General features: G+C 31.3%; 1 protein-coding gene across 1 annotated transcript; it reads right to left on the bottom strand.

Moving 5' to 3' along the window:
- Nucleotides 1-229: 229 nt before the first annotated feature.
- LOC145332808 (apolipoprotein D-like) lies at nt 230-11527 on the bottom strand. Its single transcript, XM_080177876.1, has 10 exons — nt 11403-11527; nt 10334-10408; nt 9276-9353; nt 8711-8786; nt 8376-8411; nt 6677-6726; nt 4968-5078; nt 4704-4767; nt 2766-2808; nt 230-674 (listed from the first exon to the last, which is right to left on the bottom strand). The coding sequence occupies exons 1-10, from the start codon at nt 11413-11415 to the stop codon at nt 597-599; spliced, it is 624 nt and encodes a 207-aa protein (XP_080034002.1). The 5' UTR covers nt 11416-11527; the 3' UTR covers nt 230-596.
- Nucleotides 11528-16810: the final 5283 nt, after the last annotated feature.

The raw sequence follows: 16810 nt of genomic DNA, 5'->3' as shown, positions 1-16810 counted from the left end.
TTTACTTATAATTTTGTTTAGACTATACATTTATAGTCTGCTTATTTATTTTTGAAACTTTACAAGTGATAATGTTTGTTTGTCTCACCGTTTAAGATCTTCGCTTTATTGGATGTTGTTATTCTTATTAGTGATAAAATTGAAGCTTTTGAATATTTTTTCTTCTTATATAATACCCATAAATTATGTAATCAAGAAAATTTATGAGGCATTAAGAAAATAAGTTTCATTTATTTTTTATTACTTTTATTCATAAAGTATATTTTAATATTTAAAATACATTATTTCAAATTATCTATATTTTGATAATAAAAAGACCATGTTACAAATCAAACCCATAAAATGGTTAAATTCATATACCATAGGTTATTTCAAAGTTTCTTATAATTTTATATAGTGTTTTATTTATTTATTACAATTACTGCATGCTTTTGTACTTTAATCTAAGGGGAAAAATTTTACGTATAAAATAAACTTTATAAGATTGTATTTTATAATTTTAGATCAGATGTTAATGTGTTTAATTTGATACATGGCCTAACACGGAAGGAGGTCCAATTTTGATTTAGTTGGAAGCTGAATTTCTCTGCTTTTTCTTATCCCAGACTTTCAATGGAAAGTTGGAAAGTGGCGGAGCCAGGGGGTGGCAGGTCTTTACACTTGGTCTGTGGGGTCTGAAATTAAAAAATAATTAGGTTAGGTTAGGTAGGGAGGGGAGGTTGGACTGTAAGTTATACAACAATTCGCTGCCCAAAAACTTTGGGTACTTTGATTAGTTGTTTAAAATAGCAGTGTCCAAACTTTTCAACCATTAATTTAATCATTGGACTGTAAATTAAATTGGTATCCAAGGTTTTATACACCCGTCCTCTAAGGATTTAGATACTTTTTTATTCTGATTGGTTGGTTCAAACTCCAGGAAGTATCTAAACCTTTAGACCAATTAATTTAAATTTAAGAAATGGATAAATTTGTTTATCACAATTAGGGATGTACATCAATTTATCGTCCATTGTCTTATCCCTTAAAATCTCTGAGAAATATGCATTTCTTAAGGCAACTAATATAATATCATATCATATTTCTTTTCATCTTTTTAATTTTTCAAAATAAAAATGAAAAGTATTAGTTATTTCTCGCATCGTATTATAAACAACTTTCCGCGGATATAGAATAAGATTAAAACCTGTTTTTTAGCCGGTGCCTTCGGTACCTCGGGGCTAAAAAAATGGTTTTAATCTTATGATTGTACATTTTTATATTCGTAGAAATCTGGATATAATACGATGCTAGACATAGTTTTTTCGTATGGATGAGAACCGGTTCCTATCCACCGGATTCGAATGAATACGAGAAAAATATTACTAAAACTAAATACAGGTTTTAAAAAATAGAAACAGTAGATCTATATGGCCAAACTGCGACCACAAATTTTAGCAGAAAAACACACAGTTTAATTTTTGTTTTATACGATTAATTGCAATAATACGAGTTATGAAATTTTTCGTCGATATCATTTCCATGAGCTAACTTTATCAGCTGTAACCAACAACTGAAAAATATCTGCCCCCAAAATATTATTTTAGATTTATTTCGCTTGTTGGCTATACATTATTCTTTTAACTTAATATTTTCTAAAAAATGCGTCTGTTATGAAAAAGAAATGAAAAAAGTAACTGCCCTTTCTGTACACTTTTAAATCAATAATATGACTAGAATGTTTTCCTTTTGGCTGATTTAGAGAATATGTATCTAAAATATATCTACTGGTGAAAACAAATTAAAGTACGTTTTCATTTCCAGTTTTAATTATTTCCTAATTTGAAATGAGATGTAGGTTGTATGAATTCATTCTTAGAAACAAATTTTAGAGTAGCGCTGCTACTCTATAATTTGGACAAGTCCGTTCGTCTTTATTGTTGAAAATTGACTATTGTATTGTCGAATTTAAAAGTTCAAAACCATAATTCCAAAATAAAATGACTTTTAAAGGAAAATTTCATATTCAGTTATTCATTACAGGCATTTAAATGAAAACATAAATTGTGCTAGAATTTTCTTTTTTTGAAATGCTTTTATGATACTTTTTCGATACAAAATGCTTGTTATTGCTGCGCTCTAAGTAAACATAAGTATCCTTGTTATAATTATTACATAGTACATACATACTAGCTAGCAATCTATTCGTGGTAAATTATAATCAAAGAGTTTTTCTCCTAATAATTATTTAGCTAATTTCACATTATTAAAATCATGAGTGTACTTTTATTTTATCTGCAGGGGTGGAAAGAATCCCATCATACCAGGATAAACCTAAGAGGGGGTAAGCGGGTACCTCCATAAAATTTACTATTGGGTGGTTCAAAGAAAAGGTGGAGTGAGATGTTGGTACCCACCCTTGAAGAAGGTATTTCGACAGTTTAATTCAAAGTGTCACACCCCCCCCCCCCCCTTAATGAATTGAAAATTATTGAGGATAAGGTAGTGTTTGGTTTGTTAAGGCCCCGGCCTCGCAGAGGTTTTTTATAGGACACTTCCCACCCTTCATTATTTTCAATCTATTTAAGAAATAAGGATGATGGGTTTCAGTGTTCTATAGGCACTTTTAGGGAAAGTACATCGTTAATATGACGCGGTGTTCGTGTAGATAAAGTTTACCTTAGGCCCCCCCGCAGGGGTTTGTCATAGGAAACCAGAGGCACTTTTGTGGAGAGTACATCTTAATATCTTTGATATGACGAGGTGTTAGAGAAGAAAAAGTTTACCTTGGCCAAATCTTTTCTTGGAAGACCTAACTTATCCATTTTCCTAAAAAGAATTAGATTTCCAGTATGACTTTGAAACTGATTAATATCCAATATATTAGAATTGGTTCCCAGCCATACTGAAAAATCATGTATAGCATCTAATTACAGACAATTTTCTACGAATATTAAAATAAAAATCATAATATCAGTACCAGTTTTTATAGCCCGGGACTTCGGCCCCTCGGGTTTAACAAAACTGGTTTTAATCTTAAATAATTTTAATCTAAAGTTGTTTATAATACTATGTGAAAAATAACTATTCTTTAAAACAAGAATGACAACATCTTTAAAAGCTAATCATATGAATTATAAAATCACTACAGAAAAAGCTGTAAACTTGTATCAATTTAGTACAAGAAGAAAAATTATACTGGTTTTCAATGTTTTATAAACAATTCTCTCATTCGTTTATTCAGTAATTTCTATTTAATTTTGATTAGGTTGTACAAACTTGTTAATCTAAACTTTTACACAAATAATTTTAGCCTAAAAATGGGTATTTGTTATTTATAATTAAGGGTTTATATTAATTTATTGCCCTTTGTCTTATCCCTTAATCCAACTGACCTCCCCTCTCTTATTTTTAAAATAAATTGAAAATATGAAGAGTTTTTTTCCTATGCTTAATCCCTTATATGGGGGGGGGGGGATACAATACATACTTTAATTTATTTCTAAACAAGAGGGTCGGGTGTTTTGTACTCAACTAGGCACATTTAGAGAATTTGCCATAGTTTGTGATGATCACCTACCAAATGATGTATTTTTTACAATTAGAGAAAAAATGCAATGCAGATTTGGTCTAGTGCATTTGAAATTTGTACATTTTAAACATACTTCTTGATTTTGAATTTTTTGATATGAGAAAATATGGTAAAATTTGTTTGAAATTGCCAGTGTATTTAAAGGAATAAGACAATAGCCGATAAATAGCCCCTACTTTAGATTACAATTAGTGGTTGAAACTTTTGGACACTCAACTTAATGAACCAACCAATGAATTAAAATGTTATTCTAAAACTTTGGGGACTTCAGTAATAAACAGCAAAATGTCCCTTCCCTCTTTGAAAATTGGAAAGTATAGTTTCTATGATTAAAATTTCTTCTTAATTTTTATGAAGTTTAAATGTCCCTTTAAGGTCAAGTAAATTATGACCTTGACTTTTTATTGTTTTGTTTCCTGCATAATAACCCTACCATCTTAATAAATACTAAGATTTTAATATGAAACTTATACAAAAATAATCAAAAACAAACTTAATTTTTTATAACTTCTTACAAAATATGATTCAGATATTACTCTACAAGTCAAATATATCCAACTGTCTTCCTTGAATTACAGTAACAGTTATGTTTGAATATATTTTGCAAAAACATTCATCTTTAGGGGTGATTTTTTGGTGGAAAAATAGACAAAAGCTTTGCTTGAACCTATAAAAAGCTTCACTAAAATGAAAAGCCATAATGGTCAAATGATATTTCGGTACAACAAGACAGACACACATCCTGTTACTTTTATAAGGACACAGTAGCTCCACTGAATATAATCAGTTGTAACAACTGAATTAATTCGAAAAAAAATAATTAGTATTTTACAGGGACAAGGGAATGATATTCTGACAAATAATTCTAATGGAAAATTTCACCACAACCCCCTTCCCCTTTTCCTCCCCTTCTTACCTACCCCTTTTCAGTTAAATGAAACACTTTAAAAGGTTTCGTGATTTTTGTAGAAAACTTTAAAAGGTTTCGTGTTTTTTTTTATAGAATTTATTGTTAGAAAACCTACCCCTGAGTATTTTAAGCTGATTTTTCGTTATTTTTATCTGCCCTTTAAACATAGTTTTTTGTTTATTTTGCTTGTTGGCTATACCTTATTTCTGGAATATAATATACCTGTAAGCGGCACTCACTAAATATTTCGAGGGAAATTGGGCTCTGGTCAATAACCACAGAGATTCTGAAAAATAATGATAATTAGATTTATTTATGTTTCAGTGGACAATTTTCTCTATTGATAACAATAATAGGAAAAAACACCACAATGGCATAGAAAAGAATTCTGTAGTCTCATTTAGACTACAGTTATAATGTCAATGGTATACCATACTTAATCTATTGTGAATTTTAGTCATAATGTCGACGTATATATAACCATACCTTTCTTCATGAAGCCAAGGAATGGGTTGCAATTGTATACAATGGCGTAGCTGGTATAATCCGTGTCAACCACTCGATAGTTCGGGGTGTTGCCTCCCCCACCCCCTCCAACTAAAATATTGTAAAGAAGGTGTATCAACTTTTTTTTTAAAAAAAAAAGAAAATGGCCATTATGAACAAAAATAGTAAGATCTTTAATTTGACACCTTACTTTTTCAATTCTGTCAGGTAATTATTGAAAAAATCGATTTTTTTAAACCCACGAGAATAAAAACTTTGAACTTAATTTTATTATTTCACAGATAAAAAATATGGGTTCATATATACCTTTAGAATCAGAAAAATATTACGAATTCATTGTATGCAAAATTGAAAAAAAAAGTTTACAATATAGTATATAAACTACAATAAAAGGAATTATATGAAAATATCATATTATATTGTACAGGCAACGTCTTAATTCTTGAATTGAGTATAAAAATGGGAAGGGGGTAAAGAGGGGGTAAAAAAGGGAAGACGATAGTGTTGCCTGAACAAAAAATACAATTGGCCATTTGTTTAATTTTTAATTTTTTTACTTTTTTTCAATTTTGCTTACAATGGATTTGTAATATTTTTCTGATTCTAAAGGTATATATGAACCCATGTTTTTTATGTCTGTTTGAGAAAATATTTAGGTCTAAAGTTTTTATTAAACCGAGGTTAAAAAAATAGATTTTTTCAATAATTACTCAACAGAATTTTAAAAGTAAGGTGTCAAATTAAAGATCTTACTATTTTTGTTCTTACTGGCCATTTTCTTCTTTTATTTTGTTGCGTTTTAGTACCTTAAAACCGACTTAATTATTTTTTTTAAAAACTTAAATTACTTTAAAAATAAGAGGTCTACAAAAAAAACCGATTGCATATCTGAATTCTATGAAAAATTTTACATCTACTACTTACTAAAAGAACCGGCTAGCTATAAAAAAATAGTTGATACAACTTCTTTTGATGAATACCATGGACAGGCCTCGATAGCTGCTTAAATTTAAATTCGTTGGAATGCTTTGAATTTATTTTTTAAAAGAGACATTGCCATAACTAGATATTGTTCAGACTTTCAGCCGATTTTTAAATTTCTAAGAGGTTATTTCCCTATTGCTTACAGGCGGCTGACGCGTGGCTGAGTACCCTAACCTTGGGCAATAGTTGATGGATTGTGTTTTTAGCAGATCTAATGACTTTGTTCATTATGACAATTTACAGACAAACAACACAAATTTCCTACTGTGTATTATATCCAACCTTTATTTTTGATAATTTTGGATAGATTAACATACGCATTTTTGTTCTCTAAACTCTAAATAATGTTGATTATCAAAAGCTGTTATTTGTTAGTGTACGTTTGTCTTCTTAGATGAAATTTGTTAAGCTTCGCTTTTGTGGATGTTGTCATCCTTGTTTTTATACTCCTTATTGGCAGGGAGCTAGGTAGAGGCATTGGGCTGTCCCCAAAGTTTTATAATAACGTTTTTACATCCGATACCTTAACTACTTTGGGGACTGTTATTGACTTTTAAATAAGTTAGTTCATTAAGTTGAATTTTCAAACGTTTCAACCACTAATTATAATCTACAGATAAGATAATCATTATTGGGGATGAACATCAATTTATCGGTCATTGTCTCATCCCTTTAGATCCCTGCCTTGTTGGAGAAAGACTTACAAGGAATATTGTCGAAACCAACGATAAACTCTCCACTTCGTTTGGCAGGCCTAAAATAATTAATTTAAGTTTGCTGTTCAAAATGAGGTTTCTTTTAAGTTGATTGTGACTTATATAAGGCGTATTTTTCTTTTTAACCCCTTACAGTCGGGCCCCTTGCCGCACCTTAATCAGTCGGGGGGGGGGGGGGGGCGTTATCTCAGTTTCTATTAGAGCTAGAGGGCTAAAAATTTTTGTGTAAGTCCCCTGTGTTATGATGAATTTCCGACCTTAAGTAAGTCAAGGTCAATTTTCGCTTCCTTCACCCTTTTATTTAACAACCTTTGTTTTTAGGTCCTTTTTTACTTAAAAATTTCAAACGGCTGTAATTTTTTTATTTTTGAAAATGTTAATCTTTATGTAAATTTTATATTTCAAATATCAAAATATAAATTTCAGCGGCCGCAGCTGTACTTAGCAGCTGCCAGCCGCCGCAGTCGGCAGTCGGCAGGAAAACGGCGGCAGTTCTTTATGAAATTTTAATACGTTATGTAGACATGTAAGAAAAGCTTAAGTTTAAAATTTGAAGTCTCTAAGTCAAAAATTGCGGCCACAGGAGCCATTTAAAGATTTCTGGAGACCTGGAGGATCAGGACCTGCAGGATCATACCTGGAACCTGAAATTGACTTGAACACCTGTATTTAATATGAGGATGTACTACTACAGGATATTTTAGTATTTTGGTAAGATAAAATGCTTTTTTAAAGTCAAAAAAATATTTTTGCTCTTTACCTGGATGACCCTGCCAGGTTTGCTGGCATCCTGTGCCCGCCAGGATGGAGATATTAAAAAAATTCCAACTCTCGGTTATGTGTCATACCCAAACTTAAAAAGTCACGCAGTTTGAGCTCTTTATCTTTCACACACAGAAAATGAGATAGAAAAAACCGGATGGCGGGGCGTTCAACGCCCCCCCCCCCCCCCCGACCGTTAAGGGTTAAAAGATTTAAATCTTTTTTTGTAATTATATTTCCTGAATTTATAACTTGATATAATGAAGTAAGAATAATATAATTTTTCCTAAAAAAAGTTAATTACAAAGTAGCTTAGCTTCTAAATATTCTAGCTTTGTATTGATTTAATATCTATACAAAATTTAAAAGAATTTATGTAATAACGGAATCGTTTTTATGAATGAAAATCCTTAGAAATTTCATCAATATAAAAACTTGTCTATACTTTTTCAAGCGGAAAAGAATCATATTGCCATTTAATAATTTTTTTGTACCTTTTTCATTAATTGAAATTAATTTCTTTGTTGTCCAAATTTGTATTATTTTGCTAAATTTATTAAATCATGCTTAGAATCATTGCCCTACATGCATTGACGTCCAAGCTTTTTATTTTAAAGGGGGGTTAAATGAAGGATTTCAAAGAAAGAGGGGGGTAATAAAATGTAATTTAAAAAATGTTGAGGGTGGTAAATTAGAGATTTCAAAGTTCGAGGAGGGTAAAAACACCCCTTTACTTTATCGTCACATTACCAACTGACCGACTTCTAAGTACATTTAATTATGAATGCTCGTTTATGAAGGAGGAAAATCAACCGTCTATCTTGAAATGCAGCCGAGAAATTCACGTTTCCCCCATAACTTATCTAACGGACAGAGGGACATTTAGAATTATAGAGTAGCTTCGCTAATCTGCTACTAAAATAACCTGGCAGATCCTTTCACGTTTCCATAGCCGCCAGTTCTGAAAAAAATAATATTGAATTTGAATCAGAAACATTATTTTAACATTTTTAGACAATTTAACCTTATAATTTAAAATGCACAAAATATTAATACTGATAGGATTTAATTATTATTATTTTCTATGTCTTATGTCTTAGGACGTTTTTGGGCCATTTCCTTGCTCTTTCTTACCCCTTGAATAAAAAGTCCCTAGTTCGATAAACTTAAGAGTCAACAAAGCAAATATAATAGCAGTCAACATTATTTACTAGTTTAAAATATACCTTATTTTTATTTCTTTATTATTTAAAATCCTACATTGAATTGACTTGTTCGTTGAAGACTCCAATTTTATTTCCCAAATCTGTATAGGTGGCTCTTACACACGTACTTCCTATAAAATATAATTTAAAGTTTACTAATAATTTTATGCTTTTATGTATGCTCGCTCTAACTCCAAACAACCACACTGTTCTTTTTTTGGAAGTCCTAAATCTATGGACAAATGTGTTTCCTTTTTGAATATCACCCGCGCCTGGCATAGTAGCTGTATGCAACATTTTTAACGAGTCTTGCATGACCCAGTGTTGTTTAGAAGTTTTTGTGCCTTCCCACTAAGTGCTTGTCAAGCACTGAAATTCCCATTCTTATTTTTGAATTATTTGGGGTGGGGTTTCTAACCCCCGTGGGAAATTCTAACCCTGCAAGGCTTTCCAGTTCCAAATATATAACCCAACCTGAAGTAATAAAGAAACAAACGATATACTGCCCCCATGCTCTATTTTCAATTTTGTCTTAAAATAAGGGTGTTGTGTTTCGGTGCTACCCCCCCCCCCTTTCCCGTACAATGCTTCGGGTTTACATAATGATTAAAATGTATTACCTATCTGATAGAATTCAAATACATTAGCATATTCATACCAGGACCCGAGATACCGGTTCTTATCAAAGTTTGGTATTCCTGAAATAAAATGGTGCTTAGAAAAAGTTGGATGTTTGTATTTCTTTGTTTATGGCACGTACTTGTTAATTTAGAATCTTCATTATTCCATATGTTTTTAAAAGCGAAGCTTTTCTATAATTAGGGTCGGTCCGTCCGTCCGAGATAGTTAGCTTTTATTAGTTAATTTAGGCATGTTAAAATTGTCCTATCGATTTCAAACTTTGCATGGTGATTCCTGTAGTAGTTAGGTACGAGTTAGAAAGCGTAGCAACTCTATAATCGTTATCAGAATGTCCATTTTAAACATGTTGATTTTTGTACTTTTTTAATAACAATTTTTAATGTGATAAAATCATCCGATCGATCTGATTTTTTGATTACTGATTCCTATTACAATAAGGTACAATATTATGAGCGAAGCATCTCTATAATCAAGTATTAAAAATGTCAGTATGTCCTTAAACAGAATTCTGTATTTAAAAAGTTTTGCAACAAATTTACGTATAATTTTGTCAAACCTTATATTTTCATATTTTGTCTATTCAGTTCTGACACTCAACAATAGTTAATGTTCGTCTGTCATATCGTTTCAGAGCTTCGCTTTTATGGATGTTGTCATCCTTGTTTTAAAAATACCCATTAGAGAGTTCCAATAAACAAACAACTAACTTTTTAAAGAAGGAGAAGCTTATCAGTATGTAACATTAAAAGCATGTTTTAAAACCTTTAATATTTTATTTAATAATTTAGACATTTACCTAAGAGCCTTTACAGCCTAAAATGCAGAATGACGAAAACGAAGAAAACCCAGGGCTCGGCAACCGCGACAAGGCCATAAATTTAGTTTGGATGCTTTGAAAAATTGTTTGAAAAGAGGGATTGCCATAATGGGTCAGATTTAGACTTCCAAGGTTAATTGTTAGGGGCTTACATTCGAATGACGCGCGGCTGCCGAACTCTTGAAGAATCCATTTAACCGTTTTAGAACGATAATTTACCTCTAACATTCGGACAGCTACCCAAACTTGTAACAGACGCTCTGCAGCTGCTGAGAAAAAGCAGCGGCAATAGTTCTAAATTAAACAAGGATAAGAAAATCATTTCTCGTATTCATTCGAATCCGGTGGATAGGAACCGGTTCTCATCATAGACGTCCAAGGGGGGGGGGGAATGGGGCGATTACCCCCCCCCAAACAATTGGGGGGGGGGGGGTAAATACCCCCCCAAAAATTTTACCCCGGGGGTAAATTTTTTGGGGGGGGATAAACAAATTTTACCCCTGCCAACAGATTTCAGGGGGGGTAATTACCCCCACCTTAAAAAAATTTTATTCCCCCCCAAAATAAAAAGCTTGGACGCCCCTTGTTCTCATCCATACGAAAAAACTATGTCTAGCATCGTATTATATCCAGCTTTCTACGAATATAAGAATGTACAATCATAAGATTAAAACCAGTTTTTTTTAGCCCGTGCCTTTGGCACCTCGGGGCTAAAATAACTGGTTTTAATCTTATAATTGTACATTCTATATCCGCGGAAAGCGGTTTATAATACGATGAAAGAAATAACTATTACGCAGAATTTAGAATTAGAAATAACAGCAATAATAATAAAATTATCATTATTAGCTCAGCTAAGCTAATAATACGGCTATGCAGCTAATAAATATAAGTGACAACGATTCTAAATCAAACAAATTATTCTTAATTCTTATTAGTATAAAATCTTATCTACATAACAAGTTTTATTTTATTAAAGAAAAGTAAATGGCTTGTAAGACATTATCTGATTACTTTATAAAAGCTTTTGGGTGGTTATAAACAATTTTCACCAATTTTGATAGAAGCTTTTTTTTACAGAGTTTACGGTAAAGACGTAAGTCTGTCACGCTGCTTTTTCTATCATCAATGCATTTTTATTATAGCTGTTGCATTCAACCTGGTTTAAAAATGCAATTCGTTACTTAATTATCCATTCAAAATATTCTGATTGATTTCATATATTAGTTTTAAAAATTACTTTTGAATTCACAATTTAATTTATATATATCTAAATTATATCACTTACTTAAACTCTTCATAACTATAAATCCACTAAAAACTAGTCTATTATCTAACAGTGTAAAATGCGTCAAACTGCGTATATTTACGTGCACTGACGCGCGTCACGGATTGATAACAACTAACCAAAGCAAGTACAAAGGCGCTTACAAAAATTATTGCAAACAAAACCACGAAAATTGAATATTTTTGTTAAAATTTTGTGCTGTTATTACATCAATATAACTTACAGACACAATAGCACTATTGGAATATGGTTATAATATTGTAATATTAACTCAACGACAACGTATATAATTGACAAGCATTAATTAAAATATAACTAGTATTTCGAGGGCCTTCGTATTAAAAGGGGAAGGATGGACAGAAAAAAATCCTAAAACCAATACCAAGACTTAAAGAGTGGGGTAGGTTTCTGGTAAAATCCGTAAAGGTTATGTGTTCTAAGTAAAAAAAAACAGTAGAACGATAAAAATTTATGTTAACTTAAAAAAAAAATTTAGTCTATAGTTCTTTTCAATAAGAAATACACATATTTAGTGAATATTATCGTTCTACTACTTTTTTAAGCCTTAAAACACACACCTTTACGGATTCTACCAGAAACCTACCCCTCTCTTTAAAGATAAAACCATCACAAGAGCTATATGAAAATTCCCTAAAATGGAGAAATCAATCGGCTCATTACAATTACAAGTTTTTGTTGTTTTGTTTCAAAACCAAAATATACACACACAAACCAAATCAAAACACACACACAAAAACACACATACACACACATTCATGTAAACTTGAATGGGATATCTAGGTATATTTTGACCAAATTGAGATGACATGATTTTATAGTTCATGTTTTTATTTCTTTACATAGTAGAAAAGTAGATATACCCATCTAATTTCTATATTATTGCGTTTTTATTAAGTTGGTTTGTTATGATTTCAACAGCTTTAAAATGTTATTTTTGCCAATAAAGTACAATTTAAATCTTTAACAGAAATAATATGATGAGGGGAGGGAGGCATATGCCTTTGGGGTATGTAACTTGAAGAAAAGGTGTTATCCACATTTGCCTTAAGGGGTTGCAACTTGCAAGAAACCCTATGTTTTCTCATGAAATTACCCAAGTCTATCCCAAATTTTCTAGATTTTACTAGAATTAAATCTTATGATCTTAAATTTCTCTTTTCAAGGTCTGAATGATTTTGAATTGTTGCGTGCACATAGCTTTGTTTGAAGAATGCGCAAAGCGCACCCTGAAATGTGGATACCCCATTTTAACCAAAATCGAGGGGGGTGTCAGGGTTTTAGCTTATAAAGGTGGGTGTAATATATCAACATGAGGGGTGTAATTTTGTTGTTATTTTTGCTTTTGATTAAGATTTTTTTTTTTGGGGGGGGGGAGGAAAAAATCCCCTAGAAATCATTGTCCATTGTTATTTTCGGAAGGAGGGAGGGGGGGGGTAGATATACCACACTTTTCTGGGATCTTGCCAGATCAAGTATCAACTGTGGGGAATACCAAAGGATGACTCCATGCAAAATTTGAGCCGGATCCGGCCAAAACCGGCCGGGATTTTTATAAAATACCGGTTTTTCCCGGTTTTTAGGGGGTATCTGTAAATCAAGCCCCCTCCTGGGTACGCCCCAATATTGATTTTTGCTTTAAGGTCTGATCTGAATTCCTCAACACTGGATATGACCCCTAGAGTTGAAAAAATGGTTAAAATCCGGTCTTTTGACCGGTTTCCGGCCATTTCCGGCCCAAATTTTTTTTTATAAACTCAAAATTTCATCTAAAATTAAAAAAAATATGCTTTAAATTCCATTTTTCATTAATAATTTTTCAAAAAACAAAAACCTTAGGTAATGAAGATAATTTTAGCAACTTAAAATGTGAAAAAAGGTTGAAAATTGACAAACTTATGTCAATTTGAAAAATGTTGGTAAATCCTAAAAATTTGACGGATTTATACGTACATTTCAGAATTTAGGTTGACTATGGTCTTTAAGATACGCCATATCCAACAAAATTGCAATGAGAGGGTCTAAATGTTTTTCTTAACCAAAATTCTACATACCCTGGCGGTTCCAGGGATATATCATTAAAGCTTGTCGGCTGGCCAGAAAGCTTTTAACAGGCGGCCGACTAAAAGCCGGATTTAATGGTTATCAACTGTACAAAGTAGCGATTTTCGGTTTTTTGGCCAAAACTCATGCAGGGAGTTTTTTTTTGGATTGACATACAAAAGCAAGTTTGTACAACTTATTGGGGCGGACATTTCTTTAATTACGCATTATCCGCCACAAGCGAACCGTTTGGCTGATATGCACCGCCAAAGGCGCGATTTTTGACGATTTTACAAAAAATTTAGTTTTTTTGCCCTTTAGGGGATAACTTATTCGATTTGACGACTTGGGACACTTCTTCAATAATGTTTAACTTTTTGAGGCAGACATTTCTTTACTTATGTATCATTCACCTCTAACTGACAGTTTGGCAGTTATTTGCCGACGAAATCGCGATTTTCAGCGATTTTGTCGCTCGCGAGGTTTTAAAGACCATTTTCTAGGGGAAGGAGTCATCCAATCAAGATAACTCTGAAATACTTTTCATTTGCAAATTAAATTGACTACATTTTATGTGAAGTAAATTTTTTTTGTGCGTCCAACTGGTTTTGTTCCAGTTGAAATTTAAAAATTATTACTTTTTAATTATAATTATTTTTTCTTGCAATTTTAAAATTAATTAAACACTAATTGTTAGTACATCATAATTTTGATAATTAATTCCACATTTCAATCACTGATATTTACTACTTGGTAATTTTTTTTCTAATTTATCTTTTATTTATCTGATTAACCTTTAATGATTATTACTGATAAATCTGAATACTTATTATTCATCTTTAGCAATTATTTATAAATTAAAAAGATATGTAATAGGTTAGGTAATTCAATTGAGGGAAATCAAAATGATTATTAAATACTTTTCTTTTGCAAATTTAATTGGCTACAATTCATGTGACATAATTTTTTTGTGCGTCCAACCAGTTTTGTTCCAGTTGAAATTTTAAAAAAAGATAACAACTTCTAATTACACCAACCCCATAAAATGTATTTTCCCCCCACAAGAAACAAGTTTGGGTGAAATAATTTTTTAAGCCGCAGGATCCAAATTATCTTATTATTAATTATAACACTATAAATATGAATTATATTATCTTACCATATTTATACATAATAATTATGATTATGTTATTATTATTATTCAGTCATAGTATTATAAGTATTAATTATCATATATAACCTATTACAAATCAATCAATAAATTATAATACATAACCTATTTTAAATCTATCAATAATAACTCATATTAATTATCATTATCTTTTTATTACTTATTATTTATGATTTTATCATTATTATTCATATAAAATATCCTATTACCAATTGATCAATACTTATTCATATTGTTATAATTTTTTTTAAAAATGTAGTAACTATCACCATTTCTAAATTACTTTATTTGATTATCAATTGAATTACCTAACCTATTACATATCTTTTTAATTTATAAATAATTGCTAAAGATGAATAATAAGTATTCAGATTTATCAGTAATAATCATTAAAGGTTAATCAGATAAATAAAAGATAAATTAGAAAAAAAAATTACCAAGTAGTAAAAATCAGTGATTGAAATGTGGAATTAATTATCAAAATTATGATGTACTAACAATTAGTGTTTTATTAATTTTAAAATTGCAAGAAAAAATAATTATAATTAAAAAGTAATAATTTTTAAATTTCAACTGGAACAAAACCAGTTGGACGCACAAAAAAAATTTACTTCACATAAAATGTAGCCAATTTAATTTGCAAATGAAAAGTATTTCAGAGTTATCTTGATTGGATGACTCCTTCCCCTTGAAAATGGTCTTTAAAACCTCGCGAGCGACAAAATCGCCGAAAATCGCGATTTCGGCGGCAAATAACTGCCAAACTGTCAGTTAGAGGTGAATGATACATAAGTAAAGAAATGTCCGCCTCAAAAAGTTGAACATTATTGAAGAAGTGTCCCAAGTTGTCAAATCGAATAAGTTATCCCCTAAAGGGCAAAAAAACTAAATTTTTTGAAAAATCGTCAAAAATCGCGCCTTTGGCGGTGCATATCAGCCAAACGGTTTGCTTGTGGCGGATAATGCGTAATTAAAGAAATGTCCTCCCCAATAAGTTGTACAAACTTGCTTTTGTATGTCAATCCCAAAAAACAACTCCCTGCATGAGTTTTGGCCAAAAAACCGAAAATCGCTACTTTGTACAGTTGATAACCATTAAATCCGGCTTTTAGTCGGCCGCCTGTTAAAAGCTTTCTGGCCAGCCGACAAGCTTTAATGATATATCCCTGGAACCGCCAGGGTATGTAGAATTTTGGTTAAGAAAAACATTTAGACCCTCTCGTTGCAATTTTGTTGGATATGGCGTATCTTAAAGACCATAGTCAACCTAAATTCTGAAATGTATGTATAAATCTGTCAAATTTTTAGGATTTACCAACATTTTACAAATTGACATAAGTTTGTCAATTTTCAACCTTTTTTCACATTTTAAGTTGCTAAAATTATCTTCATTACCTAAGGTTTTTGTTTTTTGAAAAATTATTAATGAAAAATGGAATTTAAAGCATATTTTTTTTAATTTTAGATGAAATTTTGATTTTATAAAATAAAATTTTGGGCCGGAAATGGCCGGAAACCGGTTAAAAGACCGGATTTTAAAAAATTTTCAACTCTAGGGGTCATATCCAGTGTTGAGGAATTCAGATCAGACCTTAAAGCAAAAATCAATATTGGGGCGTACACAGGAGGGGGCTTGATTTACAGATACCCCCTAAAAACCGGGAAAAACCGGTTTTTTATAAAAATCCCGGCCGGTTTTGGCCGGATCCGGCTCAAATTTTGCATGGAGTCATCCTTTGGTATTCCCCACAGTTGATACTTGATCTGGCAAGATCCCAGAAAAGTGTGGTATATCTAGGGGGGGGGGGGTTCCATTAGAGTTGATTGGGAAAATATTCAATATTGACTATGACACAACACGGAAGTAAAACTTAATAATAAAAAAATGGCCGCTAAAATACATAGATATACATATGTATGCAGTTAGACCAGGATTGTGCCTAATTCTCTTTACATGAGCTATTATAGTTTCATATTTTGAAATTTAAGAAAAATTGTATATCAAAATTGGGTACTTTACAATTTCTTAATTGATTTCTGATAATCCTAGTACGTATAATAAATACAGTTTTGTTGCCAAATAGAAAAAAATTCTTAAGACAACAATAATTATGTCATTATTTCAAATATATTATGTGTAAAAACTCGACTTTTTAAAACTGTATGCTTAGTGGGG

This window comes from Acartia tonsa, chromosome 11, assembly GCF_053477335.1.
Source record: "Acartia tonsa isolate MP-2025a chromosome 11, ASM5347733v1, whole genome shotgun sequence".
Lineage (NCBI taxonomy): Eukaryota > Metazoa > Arthropoda > Copepoda > Calanoida > Acartiidae > Acartia > Acartia tonsa.
This window is presented reverse-complemented; position numbering and strand designations above follow the sequence as displayed.